The 23,431-nt window shown below is 40.9% G+C and overlaps 1 protein-coding gene across 1 annotated transcript; it reads left to right on the top strand.

The window, feature by feature from the left end:
- The first annotated feature begins 4,465 nt into the window (after window positions 1–4,465).
- On the top strand, window positions 4,466–16,059 carry LOC143682329 (olfactory receptor 13A1-like). Its single transcript, XM_077159118.1, has 3 exons — window positions 4,466–4,747; window positions 5,837–6,136; window positions 14,293–16,059. The coding sequence occupies exons 2-3, from the start codon at window positions 6,128–6,130 to the stop codon at window positions 15,268–15,270; spliced, it is 987 nt and encodes a 328-aa protein (XP_077015233.1). The 5' UTR covers window positions 4,466–4,747; window positions 5,837–6,127; the 3' UTR covers window positions 15,271–16,059.
- Window positions 16,060–23,431: the final 7,372 nt, after the last annotated feature.

Below are 23,431 nucleotides of genomic sequence, written 5' to 3'. Positions count from 1 at the left end.
TGATAAAGGGCATATATAGAAAATCTACAGCTAACATCATACTCAATGGTGAGAGACCGAAAACTTTTCCTTTAATAACAAGACAAGGATACCTACTGTCCCCACTCTTATTCAACATCAGGCTAGAAGTCCTAGCTAGAGTAATTAGGCAAGAAAAATAAAAGACATACAAATAAGGAAAGGAAGCAGTAGACCTTTCTCCATTTACAGATGATATGATTCTAAATTTATAAAGTCCTGAACAGTCTACAACAAAGCTACTAGAGCTAATAAACAAATTCAGCAAAATGACAGGGTACAAGATCAATATGCAAAAATCAGTAGTGTTACTATACACTAATAAGAGCAATATAAGGAAGAAATCAAGAGATAAAATTACATTCGCAATTACAAAAGAATCAAATGTCTAGGAATAAATTTAGCCACGTATGCAAAGAACTAGTACATGAAAAACTAAAAAACTTTGCTAAAAGAAATTTAAGATGATTGAAATAAATGGAAAGACAGTCCATGCAGATGGATTGGAAAACTAAACATTGTCAATATATCAATTCTTCCCCAAACGTTTTACAAATTCAGTGCAATCCCAATGAAAATTTCTACAACTTTCTTTGCAGAAACAGAAAAGGCAATCATTAAATTTGTTTGGAAGGGTAAGGAGCCCTGAATAGCCAAAATAATTTTGAAAAAGAAGGATGAAGTTGGAGGACCCACACATCCAGACTTCAAAACTTATTACAAAGTTGCAGTAGTCAAAACAGTATGATACTGGCACAAGAATATATATAAATCAACCTTTGCAATGACAGTCTGAAAAGTCATTGATGACATGATTGCAAATATATATTTTATGAGCTGATACTGACAATACAGAAAAACCCATTTAAGTGCATGTTTTAAAAAATATTTTCTTGATAAAACTTAACATGCAAACATTCTTAACGTACAAACATTCCATAAATGGTGTACAATCAATGACTTACAATATCATTACATAGTTATCTATCATCATGATAATGCATTTGTTTTTAACCATGTTGAAGTTATGCCTTCACACTAAATGAAAGCATATAATCTGTGCAAAGAAAAATTCTCATTTACATTCTCCTTTAGAAACTCACTTCCCATGGAGCTGCCTTTGCTGAGGGCATTTTCTAGTCTACCACAAGTCGATGAAATCCCATTTGCCTTTTCCCAACTCACAATGTGGCTCATTTTCAGGGTCTCATAGAATTAAGTTTTCAGATAAGGCTTCTTCTATTTTCTCCTAGGCTGGGCAAGCTTCTTTGCCTCAGCTGGTGTCTGTTCTGAGGCTGCCTCAGTCCAGTTCCTCCTGGGACTGTTTCTCCTCATGAAGTTGGGTGGTGGGTCTGCAACAATATAATGGGTGCAATAGAGGGTCTTAAATGGTAGGTGGATTACAGGAGCCTGAATGGAGGCCTTCAGTGTACATTTCCCATTTCCTTATCATGATTCTTCCAAGTCAGGATGTCTCAAATTGATTCTTTAAGGATTTCATCATCTACCCTAGAAGATGTGATACTCTGAGTTTCTTCGTCCAGCTCTCCTACCTCTGCAGCTGCACCAGCTCTTGCCTCTGCCTGTTCAGCTCCTGTTACTGCTCTTCCAGTTTACCCTGCATGTGTTGACAGATTTCTTCCTTTTCTTTTAGTTCCTCCTTTATGGCCACCATCAGGCTCTGTTGGGACTGTTGGTGCCACTGGCTGGGTTGGCACAGTGCTGAGGATGGCTGCCGCCTTTCCAGATATGGTAATTGAAGTATGCTCCAGGATGGCCTACGAAGAGGGAAACGTGGCAGCAGCCCATGTAGTTGAGGCCTTGCTCCCTGTTGATGACCCAGTTCAGAGTGCATGCATGGAGCCTTTCCTCCTCGTTCACCTAGATGGTGGGCTCAGAGGTACAAGCCTCAGCAACTCTTGGGAGGTATCCTGGGAGTAGACCAAACTTGGTCTTGGTTATACTGGAAGGGAGATCCCATGCTACTCTCAGTCTCAAATATCTTGGGTGTTATTTCCACAGGTTAAAATATAGTTTTGGTTTGCTACTCAACAACTAGCTCCTTTAACATATGCACCTCAGTAAAATATGCCCACCTGACCCACTGATGCTCTGAAGCAGACTCATATCTTGATGAATTTAGGATATGTTTAGATAAATTTGAGGAAGAAGACCTCTGATACCCTTGGAATCTTACTGGGTTTGGAGTTTGGATTTTTTATTATTTTGATGCCATAGACTGCTTGGCAATTTCCTTTTGGTTTGAAGATTCTGAGAAAACAGAGCTATGCAATGAATTCTATGGGCCCTGGTGTCTTATGCTATGAGCCCAAGACTCTGGTCTCATGCATCCCTGAAGGCTTCTCTATTCTTACATTCCCAAATGTGTGAAATCACATTGCTTCTTATTTATTTTTCAGAGCATGCTGCCCTTTTGGGGGATACCACTGTAGACAATGTCCTGTGAACAATTATATTAATGATAATATTGCCTCATGTCAAGGTTTATACTGTTTGAAAACACTATAATACTTGTTGGGATTATATGTTTCTATTAGGGGACTTGTCCTTTAAAATTTTCGTTTTTTGGATTTTACTTTTGGAATGCCAAATGAACTTTATTCTTTGGAACATGAAAATGGTCTTATATTCCAGAGCATTTGTAATCTGAAAGAAGTGTTCTATGTAAATGATTTTCTAAGTAAATTTCAAGCTGAGACACTAAAACAGGATACAGTCTCCTCTTTTTTACCTACTTTTAAGGAAAAGCTAATATGGAATGAATCATTTAAAGAGAATGAATAATTTGTATATTTTATTATGACTCTTACAGGTATGTCTTCTTTGTACCCCTCACTAAAAGCAAGAAAGTTAAAATTGCCTTTTTCAGGACAGAAGTTCATTTTAACATGTCCTTATTAAATGATCTCCTTCAGACTGAAGGTAGAAATAGATATCCATGTCTGAAAGACTTGATTCCATGAATCTCAGATGACCATGACACAAAAACCTCAACTAGGATTTGTGGAAGTGAAGGTGATATTAGCCTTGTAATTGGGATGAAATAATTTAATACATGTGAACACTGAGAACTGTGAGTGGCTGTTTAAGACCTAGTGAATGTTTACTGCTATTATTGTACTTAGTTCACAGCTTACTGAGTGTGTCCTACCTAGATAATTTTCCTGCTTAATGTATTCATAGCATCCAATTATCCCCCATTGTGGCATTCATCATGATTCATGGGAGATTTTCATTCACAAATCTGTCCCCTCCATTTGGACAGTAGCAATTTGGTGGATAAAAACCAGGTCTACCTCATCTTTTCAGTTCTACAAAGTACAACAGTGTCTGACACATAGTAGGTACTTGAAATTTGTTGAGTCAATGCACATATGTGCACGTTCCAAAGGACATAGGCATCCAGATTGTGTGATCTGATGCCTGGAGGTGCCATCACATAAAACTGGATCTAGACCAATGTTATTTCATCTTCCTGACCTCAAGACCCAGGAAATATTATTGTGGATGTCCTTAGCACCTCCATGTATTTTTCTTTGGGACCTCTATAACAGAGTTGTGATTGTCTTTACACACACACAAAAAGACTGAACTCATAAACTCTGTGGCCAACCTATCTAAGAGGTTTAAGAGTGTGGTCCAATAAAAATCCACTGTTTTCTTCTGAAGTCAGACTTCCGTATTTGTTCTGGAGGCCATTTTAAAAAGGAAGCAGCAAATTTAGGCAGACATTTGAGGAAGTATTTAAGAAAGTTGTAGGTGGTGAGTAGGGAACGACTAGTAAATTATGACACAATAAAATCTCTCACCTAGGAAGGAGATAGGCTTGATTTTTGTAATTCCAGAGGGTAGAACAGGCAGCAAGTGGCTGGAAACAATGTAACAAAAGATCTATGTTTGTTCATAAATTTGAAGAATGCTACAGTGGCACATCTCTTCAAACTTTTCTTGTACCATACCACCCTTATATATTCCATTGCACTCAAGAAATACTTTATCATAGCTTGGGTGATACTCAATTGCACTACTTGTAGTTGATAGCGGAAAATGGCCAAGAATTCTTCCTCTATCTGTACCCATGCCTTCTAAAGTAACTTTCAAGGTACTTTCATAAAAAGTACTTTTTTATGAAAAGTACGTTTTTTCCACCACTCAAATGGCACCAGTATTTGATTGAATTGGTCATTGAGACAATAGCAAATCAGATAAAAGCAAAGAATTGAAGGATTTGCACATTGGGGTTGCCCTCTTCATATATATATATATATATATATATATATATTTGCAAAATTGTAGGTTTACAGAAAAATTATGTATAGAATACAGAGTTCCCATTTAACACCCTGTTAACACTTTGCATTAGTGTGGTACATTTGATACAATTCATGAAAAAATGTTTACAATTGTACTATTAAGTATAGTTAAACATAATAAAAAATAGTATGTATTGTTTACAATAGGGTTCACTGTTTGTGCTTCAGCTCTTCCTGCTTTTTGAGGCCTGCAAACCAAGGCACTTAGTCCTGACTCCTTGCTTGATGATAAAGACAACATGGAGGAAGGATACTGCTGTTGTGGTTGAGTAATTTTAGATCAGTTGGCCACCAGCTGACCTGGTAACAGATGGCAAACAAATGAGCAAGTCCACTTGAGAGCAGCCAAACCTGGTCAAGACCAGAAGAACCTCAAATTGCCAATCTGAAAAACTGTGAGTTCATGTAAATGATTGTTTTTTTTTAACTTTTTAAAATCATGTAATATAACATATATGCAAAGCAAAGAAAGAAAAAAGCAATAGTTTTCAAGACTCTTCGGTAAGTATTTACAAGACAGTTCCCAGAGTTTGTTATCAGCTACTATCCATCCTCTCAGATTTTTCCTTCTAGTGTTCCAGAATATAGGAGGCTAGAGGAATAAATATTCTTTTATCATCACAATTGACTTTTCTTCCTTCTTTTTTTCTGAAAAATACCATATATACAAAAAATCTATAAATTTCAAAGCGTGGCACGACAATAGTTGTAGAACATATTTCAGAGTTTGTTATGGGCCACACTATTATAGGTTTTTACTTCTAGCTGCTCCAAGATACTGGAGACTAAAAAAGATATTTAATGATTTAATGATTTAGCATTCATATTCATTTGTTAATCCTATCTTCTCTGTATAACTCCAACATCAACTTCGATCTTTCCATCCCTCTCTTTAGAGGTGTTTGAGCTATGGCCATTCTAACTTTTTCATGTTGGAGGGGGCTGCCAATAATATGCAGTAGGGAGATGAAACTATCTGATGTTCTGGAGAAGCTGGGCCCTCTATGTTTCAGGACTTATCTGGACTAGGCATCCATCTGGAGGTTGTAGATTTCTGAAAAGTTACTCTGGTGCAAGGACCCCTTGTGGAATCTTATATATGGCCCTTGGTGTTCTTTAGGATGAGGCTGCTTCATTTTTTTATTCTTTACATTTGTATCAAATTTTCATTCACATAGTTTAGAGTACTGCATACTTTTAGAATTTATTATTAAGAAATCAACACCTCCAAATCCCTCATCTCATGTCCTTCTCCCACAGGAAACCATTTTCATAATTTGACACTTCTTTTATTCTGGGTGCTACCACCTCCATTTCATACCCATCTGTTGTCTTGCCTTCTTCTGCCTAAGGCCTGGGATAGCCACATTTGTGTCACGTTTGTGGAGATTATGACTTCATTAGGTTTGCTCATTTGCAGCCAAATTTTCATTTTGATCATATATTTCATTTGTTCTGATGCATTGTTTTCGATCTTTTTCCAGAGGTCTCACTGCTTTTCTGGATTTTGTTATGCTGGGCAAGTATTCCAGAAAATCTACAGGAAGAATGCCCTACTATTCTTCATTTCTAAGGGAATTGCAATCCATCAGCATTCTCTAAGGATGTGAGCATGCCAACTCAACAAATGTTCTGTGAGACCTGTATAAAGGGAGCCACAGCCAGTCTGGACTGGAAGGAACAGATAGAAGGAAGAATAACCTCAGAGGAAAGACCATGGAAGCTAAGGTTTGAAGCCAAGAAACCTTGGACCAGGAGATGGATCAACTGCATTTATGGAGGAGGTGAGTTTGTTCCAGACACAGAGGGCAGGCATTCTGCCTCAATGCTTAGGAAGAGTTCTGGTGCTTAAGGCTTTGAAGAGGGTATAGCATATTCCCAGGGGTTGGAGAGAGCCTGGCTGCCACCCCATCGTTCTGAAGGGGTTAAAACATGCAGCCCAGAGATGGCAGAGAATCCGGGTGTCACCTAGATGCTTGAGAAAGGTGAGGCAAAAAAAACAGGGTGGTCTCCACAATGTTTCCCAATGTCACAACCATCATGCCAGTGTTTGAAGAAAACGCTGTGTAGGCCCTTGGAAAGGGTTCAGACTGCCACTTTCTTAAGTCCCAAGGATGAGTGACTCTCAGACTTTAAATCTAATGGAGTTTGCTCTGCAGATTTTCAGAATTGGTTAGGCCTAGTGACCCCTGTCTTCCTTCAAATTTCTCCTTATGGCATTAGGATCATTTATCCTATGACTGTGCCTTCTTTGCATATTGGGAGCAGATAACTTGCTCTAAGTTCATAGGTTCACAGTCAGAGAATAATTTTGCCTTAAGACAGACCATGCCTATAACTGACTTTGATGGGGTTTTGTATTCTTTTTAAGTTGGTATTGCAGTCGTATTGTTCCTGAAATGCTTTGTCTTTTGTGATACTGTGATGAAATGAATGTATTTTGAATATGGTAAGATATGATGCATTGAATGCAAGATAGATGAACATTGTTAGGAAAAAATTGTCTGTTATTCTTTTCTATTTAGAAATTATATATGGTTTAAGGTGATGTGTATAGTTGACAATGGGTGGATTCTGTAGTAGTTAGGTTCAGGTGTCAGCTTGGACAGGTGACAGCTGTCCTGTTGCTGTGGACTTAAATCATAAGCCTGTGAAATTCTTCTGTGGCTGATTTCTCTGTGGTCAGCTAAGGGGAGTGCCTTGCACAAAGACTGATATTTAATTTAATTAGCTGGAGGCTTAAAAGAGAGGTCAGAAAAGAGCTCAGCAGCCCAGCACACCTCATCTCAGAGCTCAGAGCTAGTTAGACCCACACATTTAGAGCTACAGAAAAGAACTGCTCTGGAGAAGGCTGTTTGAACCCAGAAGCAAGAAGAGAAGTCCAGCAGATGTCACCTTGTGCAGTTCAAAATTAATAAATTTTAACTAAATAAATCTCCTTTATAAGGGCTATTCTATTTTTGATATATTGCATTCTGACAGCCTTAACAAACTAAAATAGGGCTTTAATACCCCCCTCACTTCTGCCCGCCATGAATTCAGATGAAAATTCTGATGTCAATCATATTGGGATCCCTAATATATGACATGTTGCTTCTCTCTTGTTGCTTTCAAAATCCTCTCTTTGTATTTGGGTTTTGACAATTTTTCTATAATGTGTCTTGTTGTAGATTTCTTAGATGCTATCTTACTAGTAGTGCCTTGAGCTTAGTTTATGTGTATATTCATGTCTTTCTTAAGCTTTGAGAAGTTTTCAGCCATTATTTCTTCAAATGTTTTTCTGCCTCTTTCTCTCCCTTTTCTCATTCTGAGAATCCAGAGATGTGTATGTTGTAAATCTTAATGATGACCCACTGATTCTTCAGACTATGTTCATTTTTCTTCATTATTTTTCTCTCTGCTTTGCACATTGAATCATTTTAATTTTTTTGTATTCAGTGTCAATGACCATTTCTTATGACTGTTCAAATGTGTTTTTGAATCCCTATAGTGAATTTTTGACTTCACTTACTCTATTTACTGCTCCAAAATATCTGTTTCATTCTTTAATGTAATTTCTATTTCTTTCTTTGGTTCAGATGTTTTCCTAATTCCATTTAATCCTTTGCATATGTATTTCTTTAGCTCATTGAAAACATTTAAGACAAATTTATTTAAAATCTTTGACTGATACTTCTGAAGTATGAGTTTTCACAGAGAAGGATTCTGGCAAATTCTTTTTTATCCAGTGAGTAGTCCATACTTTCCTGTTTCTCTGTGTATTTTATAATTTTTTGTTGAAGGGAACATTCTGAGTATTTTGATTTTTTAAATCTAGTTTCCCCACTTCTCTGAGATTGCAAGGTTTTGTTGCTATTGTTGAGTGATGAAGCCATCATTTGTGGCTTTTACAACTACATTTGTTCCTAAATGGGGAATGGAAAGAGAAAAAATATATTGTTACTACCTCCTTATGACTCATCTGATGTTTTTGCCAAAGGAGATTACAATTGCCACCACCAGAACTGTCCCCACTCCGAGATCTGAATTTGCTGATCAAAAGAATTGATCAAACCATAACCCCATGAAGTTTGGAGTACTAGGGCTTTATACCCCACTGATGTGAGTACTGTTAATTCCATTTCCCAAATGTGAGGACTTGACAAATGTGTGGGTTCTCTTCTCAATTTCTTCATCTAGAAAACAGAGATAAATGTGATGGCATGTATGAAGTCTGGCATGTGGCAGGGCTACAGTAAGTGGAAAAGCAAGGTGGTTGTGATGAGGTTCTAGTTGGAAATATGAAGACCTTCATCCTGCTGCAATGAAAGCTTCCACCATTCTTCACCACTGTCCATCCAGGGTCTTTCAGGCTTCATGATACATCATAGGGACACAACGAGGATCTGTTGAATGAAGACAGATTTTCAGACCCTGATTAAAGTAGGTCAGAAAATGTGAACCAAGTTGGAAAACAACATGATTAGCTGTTTCAATGTCAGTTTGAATCCATAATTCTTTGTAGGTGGCCAAAAGGAGGTGAACCAAAGAGCTTCAAGCTTGCTCAACACTTTTGTGGAAATGGATTAATGTTTATAGGGTAGGAGTGGGGTGGGAAGTAGGCAGGGAACTTGGAGATGGCTGAAATATCTAGGAACTGTGGGGCAGGGAGGAGCAGGCTTCAGGGAGGAAGACCTGAGAGTCCAAGATGAAGCCCACGTGTGAATGGAGCGTGGGCCAAGTTTAATGGTGGATGAAGCCATCTCAATCACCTGCCAACAGGGAAGGGGTGTTGGACATGTTTTCAGAGCATCCTCAGGTCCCATCTTCAGTGTTGTGAACCATAATAACAGAGGTGGGGTCTTACCATGGAGCTGGATGAAGAGGGTGTCATCACTTCATGGCCCTTTGTGAAATGATACAGTGAGGTTGGGATGAGTCGCTTAAACTTGAGGTAGAACTGTATGTGAAGTTCAGCACAGACCCAAAAAGGGGAGCAAGAAATGGGTAACTTCATGATTCTATAATTTAACATCAACTCAAATTTTCCCAGGCGGCAGAAACATAATCTGGCATGTTTCAAGCCCCCTTACCCTCTCAGAGGACGGTACCTTAGTTTGGGGGCTTACATATGGGGACCTATAGGATTCAGGGTTCTGGTTCAGCTGGTGTAGAGGTGGGGACAGGTAATTCTCACTATGACCTTCTTCCAAGTACATGTCCTCATTAATTACTTCTAAACCCCATGCACCATTTCTGGGGTGGGATCAATGATGGAAGCCATACTGTGAAAGTACTTGGGCAAGGGAGTCTCACACTATGCCTGCTCCTTACAAATGTTGGAACCATCAAGGGAAGAGACCATTGCATGGTAATGAGGATACTTATGACCACAGGACAAATATATGCATGTACTTGGTGCTCTGAAAAATTGTATTAAACAATTCCTGTGGATAATGAGGCTTATATGGTGTAAATTTGCCTATATAATGGGGGTCATGGGACTTTTCTAAACGCTGTTTAGAAAAGCAGTATCTTCAATTAGGAAAAACAGATGTAGCTGAAGATTGTATCTCATCTAAATAAATTAAAAGAATTGTTCAAATTTCTGAGTTGTTGAAATTCCATTGCATTAAATATCATGCAAAAATATTTATTCTAGTTTGCTACCTGCCAGAATGCCACATACCAGAAATGGAACAGCTTTTAAAAGGAGGAATGTATTAAATTATAAGTTTACAATTCTAAGGCTGTGAAATTGTCCAAATTAAAGTAAGTCTGTAGAAATGTCCAAATTCAGGCACCAACAAGAGGCTACCTTCACTCAAAAAAGTTTGATGAAGTTCTGGGTTCTCCCTCAGCTGGCAATGCACATAGTGAACATATCAACATCTGTTAGCTGTCTCTCCAGGCTTCTTATTTTATAAAGCTCTCCCAGGGGCATTTTCCTTCTTCATCTCCAAAGGTCTCTGACTGGTGGACTCTGTCATGGCTCTAAAAAAAGGGACTCTCTACAAAATGTTAATTCTTTTAAAGGATTCCAGTCAAGGCTCACCTGGAATGGGTGGAGTCACATCTCCCTCTAATCAAAAGCTAACATCCACAACTGGGTGAGTCACATCTCCATGGGAACAATCAAAAAGCTCCCAGACAGTAATACTGAATGGGGATTAAAGGACATTGCTTTTCTTGGGACTACCATAGATTCAAACTGGCACAATATTTAATCCTTGATCACAGATTAAAATATTGATTGATTGATTTGAAAGACATTAGGATGTCTTGAAAATTTCAGGGACTCAGTGCTTATATCTTTTGCAAAATTAAGAACCACTCTTAAATTAACAATGGCCCTCTCTTTGGTTGTTTTGTAATTACAAGCAGTTGCATGTCATGTTTTCTGAAGCTGGTTTCTAAGATGAATTGCTGGGTTTTCCTTATCTACATTATTTTCTTAGTTCTTTGACTTGGGCACATAGTTAGAAGAGCACCCATTTCATTTCATTATCAGGCATCTCATGATCAGATGTGAAACTTTTGGTGACCCAGGGGAGGCAGCTGGCTGCAATGAGCTCCCTGTACCATCACCAGCCTCCATTGTCTTCAATTCTGAACTTCCTGAGGAGCCGAGGGCTGCCTGGCCAAGAGCCAGGACCTACCCTGCTGGGGTGCCGGGGGCTGGGGCTGGGTTTGTGGACATGACATCCACTCTTCCTAGGACTCCTGATGTGGCTTCAGACTTGACCAGGAGGGCAGGCTAGTGTAGGCTAGTGTGTCTCCTGAGTGTATGGACACCAGGCATATCAGAGTGATTGCAAATCCCATCTTACAAAGAGTGACATCTTCAGCAGTGAGTCCTATTGAAGCACCCCTGACAGTATGTGATGGGAAGGGCACTTTACCTCGGGGGTCTTCCATCTACACCCATAATACAGTCTACATACAAGGAGAATATCAGACAAATCCCCACAGAGGGGCTTCCTGTAGGGCCCTAACTGGTCCCCCTCAATTGGCCAAGGCCATCAAATGAGCACAACCTGAGAAACCAACAGTGCCAAGTGGAGCCAAAAGATGACTAAATGAGATGTGGTGTCCCAGATGGGTGTTAAGACAGAAAGGACCATTCAGGCAAACAGGAACTCTGAATAAACTGAGGACCTTAGTCAACAACAATTTATCAATATTGGTTCATTGATTGTGACAAATGTTGTGCACGAATGCAGCACACTACCTATAGGGGACTGTACATAGAATGCTCTTGAGTGCTGTGTGCCACTTTACCATATTTCTGTAAATCGAAAACTGCTGTAAAGAATGAAATGGGTTTAAGAAGTCCTTCCCAACCTTCCTGCAGGATAGGCTATGCACAGCCCCTGAACTGAGGGGTCAAGGCTAAGAGGCCAGGTTCTTCCATGTTTGGAACAACAGGGTGAGGGGCTTGTCCCAGGAGACAAGTCCCAGCCTGCCCTGTCCCTTCCTCAGGTCCTGACCCAGACCTGGCCTGGAGACAGCAGCCCCAGGGCCCCTGTTTACCTCCTGCTGGGATAATTGCTCCCCCAGGGCCTTGGCCTCTCCTTGCTCCCCAGTGACCTCTGCGTCCACCCCAAGCAGATGTTCTTAAAGGTCGACAGCAAACAGGGGAGGCACAAACAGGAGGAAAAGCGGCTTTGAACCACAAGTTTCTATCTCACCTTTAATTGGGGTAAGGATATTGTTGATCTTTCATTGAAATGTGAATGTCAGTTTAGACAGGAAGCAATTGTGGACACATGTCTTATATTAACAGGAAATATGTTAATTGTGAATAAATCACTGCCTATTCCTTGTCTTTTGGACAATTTACCAATTTTCCTTTCAATATTTCTGAAGAGATGGATTTAGATTAGACCTGAGCTAATATGTTGTGGATGAAATGCCCCTATAATCACTTTGCTCCTGTCTTTTGCAATTCCAGTATGAAATGCTGAGGTGCCCTGAGACTCTCCAAGATCCTTGGCTCTGCTGCCCCCAGTCCTATCTGTGCAGCTGATTTTTAAAAGGGAAAACCAGCACTTTTAGCCTTGTTCTCTAGAATAGGTCAAGATAATTAAAATAATCTCCAGCTGCATAAGCTGGAGGTGGCTGACTCAGCTCCCTTTGAACCTGAGGCAAGGGGTGCACAGTTTGAGAAACCAACAGCCCCAAGCAGAGCCAAAAGATGACTAAATGTGATGTTTGATATCCCCAATAGGTGTTAAAACAGAAAGGGGCATTCAGGAAAACAGGAACTCCGAATAAACAAAGGACTTTGGTTAACAACAATGTATCAATATTGGTTAATTGATTGTGACAAATGTTGCACATAAATGCAGCACAGGTAGAGTGCCCCCTGAACATTAGGAGTGGACTTGGGTGGCAGGGGCCAGAAGAGGGCTCAGTGCTTGTGTGGGGACAGTCCCATGTATTGTAGCAAAGGGTGTGTGAGTGGTTGCTGCATGGCCCTAGCGTGGCCCTCAGATGTGAACACCCCATGAGCAAGGACACCCCACCCCATCCTGCGGCACAGTTAGCACCCGAGTTTGGCAAGGGCAGAGCTTGGCTTCTGGTCAGCAGCCTGTGCACAACTTGGCCCTTGTAAGGGTGGTTGGGAGGGTAATGGGGGGAGGGGATTGAGCAGGTCACTTTGAGCAGGTCACACTCACAGAACCCTCCCCACCACACACCTTATTCTGCACTCTGCCTACTCAGTGTTCACAGTCAGGAACATATTTTTGCAAATCTCCAGCATCTCTGTTCATGGGACACTGGAGGGACCAGCTCCCTGGTTAGGAGGTGCACATATTGATTACTCCTTGTTCTCAGGCCATCATTTACCTGCATGCAGCAGGCAGGGCATGTTCTTGCAGCCTCCCTGTACCATGAACTGGGTGGGCCCAGGGTGTGCAGCAACAAGGGGAGGAGAAGGAAATGCTTATTATATTGTTAATGGGGTGTGGCTTCTTGGGCCTGGCATGTACTACTTGAGGAAGACAGCCACCTGCCTGAGGTCAGGGATGGGTTGCCAGACTGCTGTGCACAGTCAGGGAATCCCACAGGCCTGGGAAGCAAGTGAGTGCATGGCAAGAGTTTCCAGGCAACAGTGAAGTTGTGTTTCTTCTTTTCATTGTTGCATTTCCAACCCCTGGCTCACCCGATGAAAGAATAAACTTCTCACTTAGTCCAAGAGAACCTGGTAGGGGTTAGAGCCAGGAGACAGGCTCCTGTCAGCTAAAAGGAACCAACTACTTAGGAACCAACAGCAGCCCTGGATGCCCATGATACAGCCACCTCCTCACTCTGGGAAGCAGCCTTTAGTAGACAAGGCAGTGTTGGGTGGTCATGGCTTTAATTGACCAGACTTGATGCAGAACCAGGCCCAGCCTGTTCCAAAGCTGGCTGCTGTCCCCCAAGACTGGCCTCTTCCCAGGCTGTACCTTCAGTCGTTGGTCCCCTCAGAACACCTGAGCTCCCCACCTCAGCCCATCCCTTTGCCCACTTCTTCACCTCTGCAGTTAAGAATTCCACCTTGTCTCTGAGGCATAATCTCCAGCTGAATTGGTTTTTCTTCTTTGAGATAATAAGGCCTGGAGCCAGCTAGGATATGTCACTGGCCATGTCATACTCACAGGTAAATACAACATGGTCCATCTCCCAGTAATGTTCACATGTCAGGATAACGTAGGAAATATTCACTATTAAAGTGAAAACAGGTTGCACTTCCTATGTAAATTTCTGGGAACCTGTTTCCCAGCCACAAACAGGAAGGAGAAGCTGTTATGTGGAGGGGGTCTGAGGAGCAGGGAAGGATTGTCTCCCTTGTTCTAGGAACCTGTGTTAAGAACTTAGCTATGTGTTTCCTAGGTCCAAGACACCACTCCAAACATCCCATTAGATGCATGTGAAGTGTGATCACCTACCTTGTCCTTGTTCTTCCCTCCACCAGGTGCCGGCTGCTCCCCAGCATCTTTGGGCCAAGCTCACCCACCCAATGGCAGCCAACAACCACACAGCCATGGTGGAGTTTGTTCTGCTGGGCTTCTCAGAAAACCCCCAGCTCCTGGGTGCCTTCTCTGCTCTCTTCCTCCTCCTTTACCTGACAGCTTTTGCAGGGAACTGTCTCATCCTCACAGCCATCTGCCTGAATCCAGCCCTGCACACCCCCATGTACTTCTTTCTCACCAACCTGGCCATCATAGATATTGTCTGCACATCCACTGTACTCCCCAAGTTGCTGGAGAACCTTGTGGGCAAAGGCTGCACCATCTCCTTTGGTGGCTGCATGACCCAGCTCTTCTTCCTATCATGGGTTCTGGGGGCTGAGCTGCTGCTGCTCACGGTCATGGCCTATGACCGCTATGTGGCTATCTGCCAGCCCCTGCACTATCACACACTGATGAGCAGGCCCCTCTGTGCCCTCCTGGCAGGTGCTGTGTGGGTAACCAGCGGGATCAACAGTTCCGTGCATACTGGTCTGATGACACGGCTCACTTTCTGTGGCTCCAATCATATCCATCACTTCCTGTGTGAGATCCCCTCACTGTTGCTGCTTTCCTGCAGCCCAACCTACCTGAACGACATCATGGTTGTTGTCGCAGATGTTTACTTTGGGGTGGTCAACTTCCTGTTCACCATGGCTTCCTATGGCTTCATCATCGCCAGTATCCTGCGCATCCGCTCTGCTGAGGGTAAGCGCCGGACCTTCTCCACTTGCTCTTCCCACCTCCTAGTCGTCTGCATGTATTACTTCACCATTGTGTACACCTACATCCTCCCAGGGACTGGTGCCTCCATGGAAAATGGCAAAGTGGTTGCCATCCTGTACACAGCAGTCAGCCCCACTGTGAACCCACTCATCTACACTCTGCGGAACAAAGATGTAAAGGTGGCCCTCAGGAAGGTGTGTCCCACATCTGGTAAATGAAAGGAAGTGGCTGAGTTGAATTTTTCTCAATGCTGATGAGTTAATTTTAAAAAATGATGAGAAACTGGTGCAAGTGACAAGGGGAGGAATTTAATTTAAGTTGTAGATTTATAAACAATATGTTCTCCCAACAGGAACTGGCCAAGTTTCTATGGGGAACATTTAAATGAACTTTCCAAGTAAACTAACTGCTGATGCTCTCAGCACTTCCGGGGATCAGGTAGTGATGGGGAAATTTCTTCAATGTAGAACAGGTAGCCAGGTGAAACAGCAGGAGGCCCAGGGTGGTACTCCAAAGTTTGCTTATGTTTTCACCCATACATCAGTAGCAGGGAACACGTCTTTAGCCTTCAGGTGTGGACATCACTGTCCCATTTCTCTTTCAGAGTGGGAGTCTTGCATTCTGATGTGGGGTCCATTATGCACAGTGCTTGGTACATTTTAACACGGGGACTTTTGAAATCCTATTTTGAGGAATGTCACCTAGATTCTCCTACCCACTTCCTCTTTGCTCAGGTTGGGAAAGAGACAAGAGGCATTGTTCCTCACCATCTTTGTAAAGTGTTGCAGCCTTGGCACTGTAAAGAGGATGAGAAATGGCATCATCAAGCCTTCAGTTTTAGCAACCAGCAGAAAAGAGGTGTATTTAAATTTACATTTTCCTTTCACACAGAAAAGGATCATTCCTTAACCAAGAATCCTTGTATAACAGGAAATATTTGTTTTGGTATTTAGTTTGTACACAATTTCTTCAATGTCATCTTTGTGGGCTCAATTCCTTTTTGGTTTCCTCCTTCCCCTTCTCTGACTCCTCCTCCTCCATTTCCTCCTTCTTCTATTCACAGTTTTCCTTACTAGTCTTATCCTTTGCTTCTAGCCTCTACATTTGTGTTTTTTCTGTTTCAGCTTAGACTCTCTTCTCTTCTCTTGGTAATTGCATTCATGCCCATGTCTGCATATATCTTTAATATTTGCCACTGATATCCCAATTTATAGCTTGAGACCCTTATTTTCCTCCAAACCCCAAACTTACTGATATATTTGCCTAGTTATCATTTCCAGAAATCTCATTCAACTGTATCAGTGCACCATCTTCCTTTCCTTCAGCCCATCTACTAAAACATTCTCGTTCCTCTTCCTAGCCTCTGTATCCAAAGCATCCTCAAATCCTATTGATTGGATCAGAACACCTCTCATATCTGCAACTTATCCCATCTATACCTGAATGTATCCTTGGCCACCTAAGATTATGTTTCTGCCCTGTATCCAGAGTTACAGATTTCACAAGATTTTATACATGCATACAAAAAAGTTGAAAGAATTTTACAGTGAACATTTATGCCCAATACCAAAATTCTATTATTAACTTGTTCTTACAGTTTTTAAAATTACTTATCTATCCTTCAATTCACCTTGTTTTTAAGTGGGTTTCAAAGCAAGTTTTGAACATTAGTTCACTTCTCCTTAAATACATCATCATGATATACATTAATTAGTGTTAAAGATTTAAGTTTCCTTTCCCTTTGAAGTAAAATTTTCAATGGAATGCCTAAATAATCGTGCACATTTTCTGGGTTTTGACAAGTGTATACAGCTGCATAACCCAAACATCTATCAAGATATTATTATATTCCCTTCTATTCTTCTCAAGTCAATCCCAAACCACTCCTTACTGAATTTAACACTATTATGATTTTTCATGCTCTAGTACTTCATATAAATGGAATTACAGGTACATGAGACTTCTTTCACTTAGTATACTATTTGTGAGATTTACTCATGTTGTTGCATGTATCATCAGTTTGTTCAGTTTTCCATTAGTATTCCATTGTTTGAATGCATTATTTTTATTCATTCCAATCACCTTTTGATGGACATATGTCTTTTTTTAAACTTTTGGTTATTATGAATAAAACTACCATGAGCATTTGCATGCATGTCCTTCTGCATATGTTATTTTTGTTTGTTTGTGTCTCTTGGCTAAATCACTAGGAGTATAATTGCTGGATCTCAGGAAGCATGTATGTTTGATTTTATAAGGAACTGTCAATGTTTGTTTTTGCTTTTTGTTTTTACCAAAATGGTATCACCATTTTTATATACCATCAGCAATTAATATGTGTTCTGGTTCTTCACATCCTCTATACAGAAAAAGGTTTTAAAAGCCAAAGTCTAATCCTGTCCTTCATCTGCCTATAGTATTTTAGTAACTTCCTACTGCTCATGGATGCAGTTAGACATTGTATGATATCTGGCCTGTACTTTCATTCTCATCTAATATATGAGTGTAATGCCACAAACTTCTCCTTACAGACTGCTTTAGTGGCAACACACAGAATTCAATATGTTGTGTTCTTATTTTCATTAAGTTCATGATGCTGTCTAATTTCCCTTTTAATTTCTTATTTGAACCACGTGCTGTTTAGAAAAGTATTATTTAATTCCAAAAATTTGGGTGTTTTCCATATATCTCTGTGCTGTCAATTTCTAATTCAGTTCATTTCTTGTAACAGAACATTATTTATATGACTTGAACCTTTTAAATTTGTAGGACCGGTTTTATGGTCTCATTTATGGTCTTTCCTGGTAAATGTTGTTGAATGGAGAAGAGGAAGTCATGAACTTCACAGTTAAGAAAGAAGTTACAGATCTGCAAGTTGGTGCCCAAGGACTTCTCTAATTTCCCAAGATTTTTGTCCAAAATATAGACCATACAATCATTTCTCCTCATATTCCTGCTTAAATCTCCATGGTCCAATATGGATGGCTCCAGCCTCTCTCAGTTTGCTCCTTCCCATTTCTCTCATCCCCATCCCAGTCCCACCACCAGGCTTTCTGTCTGTGAAATGCCTGCTGAGAATGTTCTAAAAAATGCTCATGGTGATGAATATACTACTGTGTGATGGTACTGTGAGCCATTGACTGTATTCTATACACGGAATGTTTGTATGTTATGAATGTTTATGTGTGTATATTGTTTTGTTTTGATAATACAAAATAAATTAAATTAAAGCAAAACGAAACAAAATGTCTGTTGGGATGTAACTTTACCTTCATGGAGCCTTTACATCATGCAGGTCTCTGCATGAAATGCCTCCTCAGAGTATTCTTCTTGCCACTGTATAAAAAAATGACATGCTGTTTTATTGTTTTTATTTCTTTTAAAGCACTAATCACTATGTGAAAATATCTTGTTTACCACATATATACTCATTATATTTCACTAGAATATAAGCTCCTTGAGGTGATGATGGCTGGTCTGCTTGGTTCAATGCTGAATTTGTGGCATAAAGGTCAGTAGCTGGCATACAGTAGGCATCTAATAATTGCCAGTTGAGTGAATGAATGTCTCCCCACAGTAGTACTGAGCATGTGATGACCTTATCTGCCTAATTCAAGCTAAGCATGAGGCAGAGTGTCTGGCACATAGTATATGCTTAATGAACATGTGTTGAATGAATGGCATGTCCAAGAGAACTTTCATGTTAGGCATAGACTATAAATGTGATCTTTGTAGGGAATCTTAAAATTGGACCACTCACCTGCATGTTGCTCTATAACCACAGAAGCAGTTTTGCTGACACTTAGTGTTCTGGTTTACTAAAGCTGCCAGAATGCAATATACCAGAAATGGGTTGGCTTTTACAAAAAGGGATTTATTAAGTTACAAGTTACAATTCTAAGGCTGTGAAAATGTCCAAATTAAGGCACCAGAAGGAGGATTACTGCTCAGAGAAAAGGCAGCATTCAGGCTCCTCTGTCACATGGGAAGGCACATGGTGAGGTCTCCTGGCCTACTCTCCCAGCTGCTAGTTTCAAACAGCTCTCTCAGCTCTGTTTCCAATGGCTTTCACTCTAAATGTCTGTGCGCCATCACTTAGCTTCTCCAGGGCAAATCTTGGATTTCATCTCTTAGGTTAGCAGCTCCAAATGTCTGCATCTTGGTTTCATTTCTCTGTTCTCCATGTTAATTCTGAACTCTTTCTCTCTCCTTAAGCTTTTTGAAGGACTCCAGTAAACTAATTAAGATCACCTTCAATGGTCAGGGTCGTATCTCCATGGAAATAATATAATCAAAAGGTCCCATCCACAATTGCAGGGGTCACATCTCAAAATCTAATCAAAAGATCCCACCCCACAAAAGGTCTGCCCCCACAAAATTCGATTAGGAATGCAACATCATGGATTTTCTGGGGTACATCACATTTTCAAACCAGTGCAGTTAGGAAGTCAAGGGAGCAAAGCAGCAGTAGTGACAAAAAACTTGAATTGCATAACCAAGTGTTTCCCAACCAGCTCAGAGAGAAGCATGTCCCCAAGAGGCCACAGTGAACTGGAGAGGTGAGTTGATAGTGGGGGAAGGGTAGAGATAGTTGGAGGCCTTTCTCTGAAGAAAGGACTGAAAAAGCACATGCATCAATTTAAAGGGAATTTCCAGGAGAGTTGAGATGATCAAATAGGACTTGTGTGAAAGCACCCTGGGAGACTAAACTAGTGCAGTGCCCCCTGCTAAAATGAAAGGAGATTCTCCCTCCGAAAGGACCTCAATCCAAGAAACACATCTCCATATTGGCATTCCTCTTCATCTGAACCATAGGAAGTTTCTCAGGATGAACACTTATCCAGTCATCACAGCCAGTGGCAAACTGCCTTGGCGGGGATTGCTAGAAATAGACCAGGAGATGAGAGCTTTGTATGGGTGATTTATTATGGAGATTATCCAGAGAAGCCAAGGAGGGAAGGGGAAGAAGCCAAGAAAAAGTGTGATTCCAGGTGATGTCCAGACTCAGCTTGACCCTGCAAGGAGCTCTGGAATATAATGTCGCCACAGTTTGTCAATCTTGAGGTAAGGGAGCTGGACTTTCACTCTCCCACTCTGACTGAACACTGCCTCATCCACTGTCAGGATCATGAACATGCAACACTTCTGATTTCCTTCCATCCAGCCATGTGGTGTCAGGAGCCAGTGATTGCCTTGGGACACAGGTGAAGGTACAAACTTCACCCTGGGGGCATGGAGAGATGAAATGAACCCTGCCACATTCAGCGCAGTGAACATTGATAACAGTGCCTGCTGTGCTGTGTGCCATGTCAGTGAGACAGGAAGGCACAAGTTCCATCAGCCCCTGTACAGGAGGTAGCCAGGGCCTGGCTCAGTTTCATGAATTACAAACTTCTACTGAGTGCATGGATGGTTTGAAACCTTGCTGGAATAAAGTGGGCTGTCCTGGGTAAATGCATGATTTGGGAGACAAGCTCATACTAAGCAAACATGGAGATGGGTTTCTATTGAGAGGAGGAGATGAACCAACAAACTTGAATCTGTTTGCATCTCTTTGAGCCCAAAAAGAGCCTACCCCACGCTGAAAACAAAAAGCAGAGGATTTAGTCATGAAACCCCTTTGCAGAGTCAGGGAGTGTGGATGTCAAAATCAGGCATGGCGTGGAAGTGACCAGGAGCTGAGGATGTCCAGCAGAGGTCAACAGTTTGGATGGGTTTGAAGAGAGCTCGTGTTCCACCAGCTGCTGTTTGTTGTGCCATTTGGCCTGGAATCCTAACAAGCACCCAACTGTAAGATAAGCTCTTTTTAGGTAATGGGGCCGCTTGGAAGGGTCTCATACGATCATAGACTCTGAAAATGGGATGCTCTGACTTCCCTGAAGTCAGGTGGAAAAGGAAACATGACCTTCCTTGGGCCAAATAATTCATGCTCAGCGTCTCCTTTCGGCAATGGGATAGAATAAGGTATGGGATGCATTTTTCATAAGGGTCCAGAGTATAAATTTTTTGCCTTCATGGGATATGAAATCTTGCTTTGGGCTACTCAACCCCAATGCTGTAGTAATAAAGCTGCCAAAGACAACATGAAAAAGAATCAGCAAAATTATGCTCCAATAACGTTTCATTTATGGACATGGAAATGTGAATTACAAATCATTTTCACATAACCTGAAATATCATTGTTTTGATTTTTCTCAACCATTTGAAAATGTAAAAACATTGTTAGCATTTGAGCCTTTCAAAAATAGGCACAGGTCAGATTTGGCCAATGACTACGGTTTTCCTAAAATTGACTAAGCAGCCAGAGGTTTTCTATTGCCTTGATTTGTGAAGAAAGCATTTCTAAAATGCTGAGACAGTGACAGAGAGAGGCCAGAGACATGTGGTTCTCAATTCCTGCTAGAGGCTGGAATCTGGTGAAGGCCACCAGAAGCCCTGTGCTGATAACCAGCTGAGGAGGGATAGCCTGTCTGTGCTTCCATAAGTGACCTGGGCTGTGTCTTCCCTTGGGAGAGCATGGGTGTTGGTTTACCAGTTATTTCATTGATTCAGGGCAGTGAGAATCTCACTGTCTGCCCTGCCATTCAGGCCATGAAACCTTCTCCTGTGGATTGATGCTGTGGGACAACCAGCAGCTGGGCATTGATTCCTTAAAACACCAGCCCTGTTCGAGTCAAGAACCACCCACAGGTGCCAAGAATGTCTTCAATTATTATTTGGTGATTCAATCCAGCCTCGAGGCCTGATACCTTTCCTGGTTCTGCCTAATAAGAGCACACAGGTTCTGCCTTAATTGGTCCTTGGGGCCCACAGCTAACTAACTGTGAGCTCACATCTCTGAGGCTATTACAGATGATAAAAGGACTCTTTAGCCCTTGCCACAAATCTCCAACAGTGATTGTTGTGCTTGAGGAGAGGGAGCTCAGAATATGACATATAAATCTGACTTGTTATAAATAAATCATGTGTCCACTCATAAGGAGATGGGAAGAAAGGAGCTGACCTACATGGCTTTGGAACACAATGTTACAAATGGATTCTTTTGGGCTAACAACAAAAAAACTTGCAACAAACATAGTACAGGGTAGCAATTCGAAAGCTCCTTTTTTGGTATATGAGGGTTGGACAATTTGTAGAATATCAGACCCATGTCCCCCACATGCTGGAGAAATAAATTACAAATGGTCTGAGGAAGGGCAGAATAAACCCTGTGGTGTTGGACTGGTCTTGGAGGTATCAATACAGACTCATATTTGCTTGTTTTTTAAATATCTATGCATTGATAGGTATAGCAATAACCCTTTAGATACGGTGACATATGCTTGTCCTTCTCTCCCAGATTTCCCTGTTTTCAATTTCTAGCTTCTCTATCCATAATTTCCTTCCTCAGCTTCTGTGTCTTTTCCTGTTGTGCTTCTCTGAATTTCATCTCTTCAGTTCCTAAATAATTTCAATAGAAGGGCAAAAAGGATAGAGGATATTAGGAAGACACTAGGAGAACATAAAGAAGAATTTGAAAAAATTCATAGAATAATAACAGACCTTACAGAAATGACCCTGAATGTTTTTTGTTTTTTTAAATGTTTTTATTGGTCACAACAAACACACCATCATTCTTGAAATACAAACATTCTATACATGGTGTAGAATCAGTAGCTCAAAATATCATGTGTATTCATCACCATGATAATTTTTTGAACATTCACGTCTCTCCAGCAAAAGAAATTAAAAAGATAAAAGAAAAAACTCATTCATGCCATACCCCTTACCCCTCCATCTCATTGACCACTAGTATTTCAATCTACTCAATTTATTTTAACCTTTGTTTCCCCTATTATTTGTTTATTTTTATTCATATTTTTTACTCATCTATCCATATCCTAGATAAAAGGAGCAGCAGATACAAGGTTTTCACAATCACACACTCACATTGTAAAAGTTAAACCATTATACAATCATCTTCAAGAAACAAGGCTACTGAAATACAGCTCTACAGTTTTTGTTTTTTTAAATGTTTTTATTGGTAACAACAAACATACCATCATTCCATACTTTCCTCTAGCCACTCTAATACACCATAAACTAAAGAGGGGATATCTATACAATGTATAGAAAATAACCTCCAGGTAACCTCTTGAATCTATTTGAAATCTCTCAGCCACTGACACTTTGTTTAGTCTCCTTTCCCTCTTCTACCTCTTGGTCAGGAAGGTTTTCTCAATCCCTTGATGTTAAGCCCCAGCTCATCCCAGGATTTCTGTCCCATGTTGCCAGGGATGTTTACACCCCTGGGAGTTATGTCTCACAAAAGGGAAGAGAACAGTGAGTTTGCTTGCTATGTCAGCTTAGAGACAGAGGCCACATCTGAGTAACAAAAGA

Source organism: Tamandua tetradactyla, chromosome 5 (assembly GCF_023851605.1).
Source record: "Tamandua tetradactyla isolate mTamTet1 chromosome 5, mTamTet1.pri, whole genome shotgun sequence".
In the NCBI taxonomy this organism is placed as follows: domain Eukaryota; kingdom Metazoa; phylum Chordata; class Mammalia; order Pilosa; family Myrmecophagidae; genus Tamandua; species Tamandua tetradactyla.
This window is presented reverse-complemented; position numbering and strand designations above follow the sequence as displayed.